The sequence below is a fragment of the Plasmopara halstedii genome (assembly GCF_900000015.1).
Source record: "Plasmopara halstedii genome assembly, contig: Scaffold_526, whole genome shotgun sequence".
NCBI classification, from domain to species: Eukaryota; Oomycota; class Peronosporomycetes; order Peronosporales; family Peronosporaceae; genus Plasmopara; species Plasmopara halstedii.
In genome coordinates this window covers 1,128,054-1,129,677 of record NW_020187446.1, presented here as the reverse complement: position 1 = coordinate 1,129,677, position 1,624 = coordinate 1,128,054, and the positions used below count along the sequence as shown (strand labels likewise).

Here is a 1,624-nt window from a genome sequence, read left to right as displayed (position 1 = left end):
AACCATATTGTCTGGAGAACATCCCTTTTGGGAATCGGCGTCTGTGCCGAAACGGTAGATTGCGAGACGGAAGCGCAGTGTAAGACACCCTGTGGAGTGTGTTGCACAAACAGAATGATGCCAAAAAACATCAGAATGATGACCACCTCACTTTTCGTTATCTCTGATGTATGGAACCATGTGGCCATGTCCAGCGTCAGAAAAAAATCCTTTTATTAATTTATGCCCCCCCTCATTTCCTTACTCCTGTATTGTATTCTCTATAAGAGAAAAGATGGACATCCAAGAACTAACGATATAGATTGCTTCTGATCAAAAGAATGATGGACACCAAAGCTGGACCATACTTCAATACACATCAGCGGAAGTGACATCAGCGAAGTGTCCATGTATTAGATTTTTATGCTCTATATCGATTCAGGGATTTAGATGTCGAGCTCATCGTTAGTATTCGGCATATGTCCGGCTTGCATCTGACTTCTATGTCCAGCCTTCTTTGATCGGAAGCAGCGATAGCAAAATTGGATCAATTCATGTATCTTGGTAACGAAATCCTTGTGATGTAACTGTCTTCGTACTCCTTTTTCACTGCCTATCGCAACGTATTTACATCCTCAACATCCACGGCAACAAAAGTCGCCGACGTCATCGCGTTCCGATCTCCACCCACAGTGGAACAATATCTGCGCCATCGTACGGCAACTTCAAGAATAAACTCAAGAATAACCTTAACTGAGGTTTAGCGTTCTGATAGCGGACGGAACGCTCGTTGTCCGCATATCAAGTAATTTAATATATATGTAGTTAGTATTGTACAGTAATCTCAGGTGTCCTATATAGTACAAAAAAGTACTAATGTATAGTACAGAACCATTACAGACATTACAGACATCTACTATATACAGTATGTCCAAAATAATGTCTAGAATACTACTATATAATAGTACATAGCTACCGAGAATACATAAATAGTACATACTACTATAGTACATCATTTGCTGTCTGTATAGATGTACTTTATACCAATTGCTTTTGTGTAATTATGAACATGCACAAAAGTATGTGAAGCGGAGTTACCGTCCACTTTATACAGAGAAAGCTTTGGCTTTCAGAGTCCGCGTTGACAAACGCTAAGAGTAAAGATTCGAACGCTTCTTGTAGCGGGATTGCCCGTCCGTATACACGCACTTACTGAGGAAGACTTACATCAGTTAACACCCCTCACCGCGTGTTGCTCACTTCCAGCGAGCCGTTGATCTACGTGAACGAGGAAGAAAAGGTGAAAGACATTTAATATTGCCAATAGGCCTTTATCCTTCCCTAAACTAATAAGTGTCTCCAATTTTGATATTACATTATTGACGGGTATACAACTATTGCAGCGGGGCTGCCGTAGCTTTGCGCTTTGAGGAAACGTGAATTAGGTCACAGACCTTTCGTTCTATACTTTGAGCAAGTACGAGTTTATCGGATCGCAATCCGCTTACTCCAGGAGTAATCATTGTCTTAACCAAGGCAAATTAACTCTTCCGTTTATATAAAAGATGCCTTTATTTATTTTAATCTGCGGCAAAGCCGCCTATTTTAAATGTAGATATTTTCTTAAATATATATAGTAAAATCT

At 40.0% G+C, this 1,624-nt stretch overlaps 1 protein-coding gene across 1 annotated transcript; it reads right to left on the bottom strand.

The window, feature by feature from the left end:
- Window positions 1-425: 425 nt before the first annotated feature.
- On the bottom strand, window positions 426-692 carry PHALS_11270 (uncharacterized protein; the record flags this gene model as incomplete). The annotated part of the gene is made up of 2 exons (XM_024726838.1): window positions 426-592; window positions 671-692. 2 exons carry the CDS (start codon window positions 690-692, stop codon window positions 426-428), a joined length of 189 nt encoding a protein of 62 aa, XP_024577474.1.
- Window positions 693-1,624: the final 932 nt, after the last annotated feature.